Source organism: Crocodylus porosus, unplaced genomic scaffold (assembly GCF_001723895.1).
Source record: "Crocodylus porosus isolate Cpor-Errol unplaced genomic scaffold, CroPor_comp1, whole genome shotgun sequence".
Classification (NCBI taxonomy): domain Eukaryota; kingdom Metazoa; phylum Chordata; order Crocodylia; family Crocodylidae; genus Crocodylus; species Crocodylus porosus.
In genome coordinates, this window is record NW_017728910.1 from 24697828 (window position 1) to 24699358 (window position 1531).

The window sequence follows — 1531 nt, forward strand, 5'->3', positions numbered from 1 at the left end:
GGGAACTGAGTGTGGTTGAAAGACGGGAAACCGGGGGTGTACGGGTCACCTGTTCCTAGGTGAGCCTGTGAAAATAAAGGAGACACGTACAGGCCTCAGCATACACTTCCCCAAGCAGTAACAACTTGGGGGGGTGGAGGGAAGGGAAGAGAGTGGCTAGAGCTGTGCAGGCTTTGGCAGACAGTTCTCAGTGGTGCAGATGAGAGTAAGGAGCAATGGGCTCAAGTTGCAGCCAGGGAGGTTTAGGTTGGATATGAGGAAACTCTCTCCCTAGCAGAGTGGTGAAGCACTGCAACGGGCTCCCCAGAGAGGTGGCGCAGTCTCCATCCTTGGAGGGTTTTAAGGTCCAGCTAGACAAAGCCTTGGCTGGGACGGTGGAGTTGGGGCTGGTCCTGCTTTGAGCAGGGGGTTGGACTGGATGAGACCTCCCGAGGTCCCTTCCTTCTTTTCCATGATTATATTGGGCAAGGCTGCAGCTGTGACGTCAGTCTGTCCTGTCCTTCTAGGTGCGACCCAGGGGACGGTGGAGCACCCAGGCCTCAGTGCTGCCAAGGGGGACAGCCGATAATCCCACTTGCCATGGCTACTTACGTGTCCAAAGAGACCCAGATCTTGCATGCTGCCCTCATTCAGATAGCCAGGGAAGATCAAGACACCGGCAGCATTCACGCGTTCGGCCCTAGCCACCTGGGGAGAGATGCGATTAACTATCCAGCTGTGCGCTGACAGGTCGCTGCAAGCCACTCAGTGCTGTTCATACGCCTCCAAAGCCATCATGTCAGGCACAAACTATTACTGCGTCAGGCACTGGGTTCAACGCTGCCAGGACAACCTGGCACTGGTCACTCTCCATGCACACATTATGCTGCAGTCCATATGGATTCAGAGATGCTAGGGTCAGAAAGGACCTCAACAAATCATCGCGTGTGACCCCCGTGCCTACTGCTTTTCCTTCGGGACCCTCACCTCACTCAGTGCACAGATGCCCAGCTCTCTGGCAACAACTAGCTTGTTTCCAAGTCTCAAAGCCAGCCCAAGAAAAGAAAATATTTAAGCCCAACAAGTCTCTTTCTACGAGACTGCAAGAACAAGATTTGTTTCTACAGATACTTTTGTGGCATAAACGTGAGTGAAGGAGAAGAGGTTTTTAAGCTCAAAACATGCCAGCACCACATCATGCACCGGGGCAGGCTGGGGGGGACGGGCTGGGCAGCAGCTCTGCAGAAAAGGACCTGGGGGGACAGGGGACGAGAAGCTGAGCAGGAGCCGGCAGTGCGCCCTCGGTACCAATATGGGCAATGACATGCTGGGCTGCGTTGGTGGGAGCGATGCCAGTGGGTCAAGGGAAGTGATTCTTCCCCTCCGTCCAGCACAGGGGAGGCCACATCTAGATCCTGTGTTGTTTGGGCCGGCGCTACAGAAAGGATGTGGACACACTGGGGAGAGTCCAGCGGAGGGCAATGAAAATGGTGAGGGGGATGCCAGTGGGTCAAGGGAAGTGATTCTTCCCCTCCATCCAGCACAGGGGAGG

General features: G+C 55.3%; 1 protein-coding gene across 1 annotated transcript in view; it reads right to left on the reverse strand.

Moving 5' to 3' along the window:
* LOC109308290 (transferrin receptor protein 1-like) overlaps positions 1-1531 on the reverse strand; it is a 19234-nt gene that overhangs the window by 10802 nt on the left and 6901 nt on the right. Inside the window, exons 3-4 of the mRNA XM_019532536.1 lie at positions 592-743; positions 7-65 (exon numbers count right to left, since the gene is read on the reverse strand). Coding sequence (XP_019388081.1) covers positions 7-65; positions 592-743 — 211 coding nt within the window. The remainder of the gene's footprint in view (positions 1-6; positions 66-591; positions 744-1531) is intronic.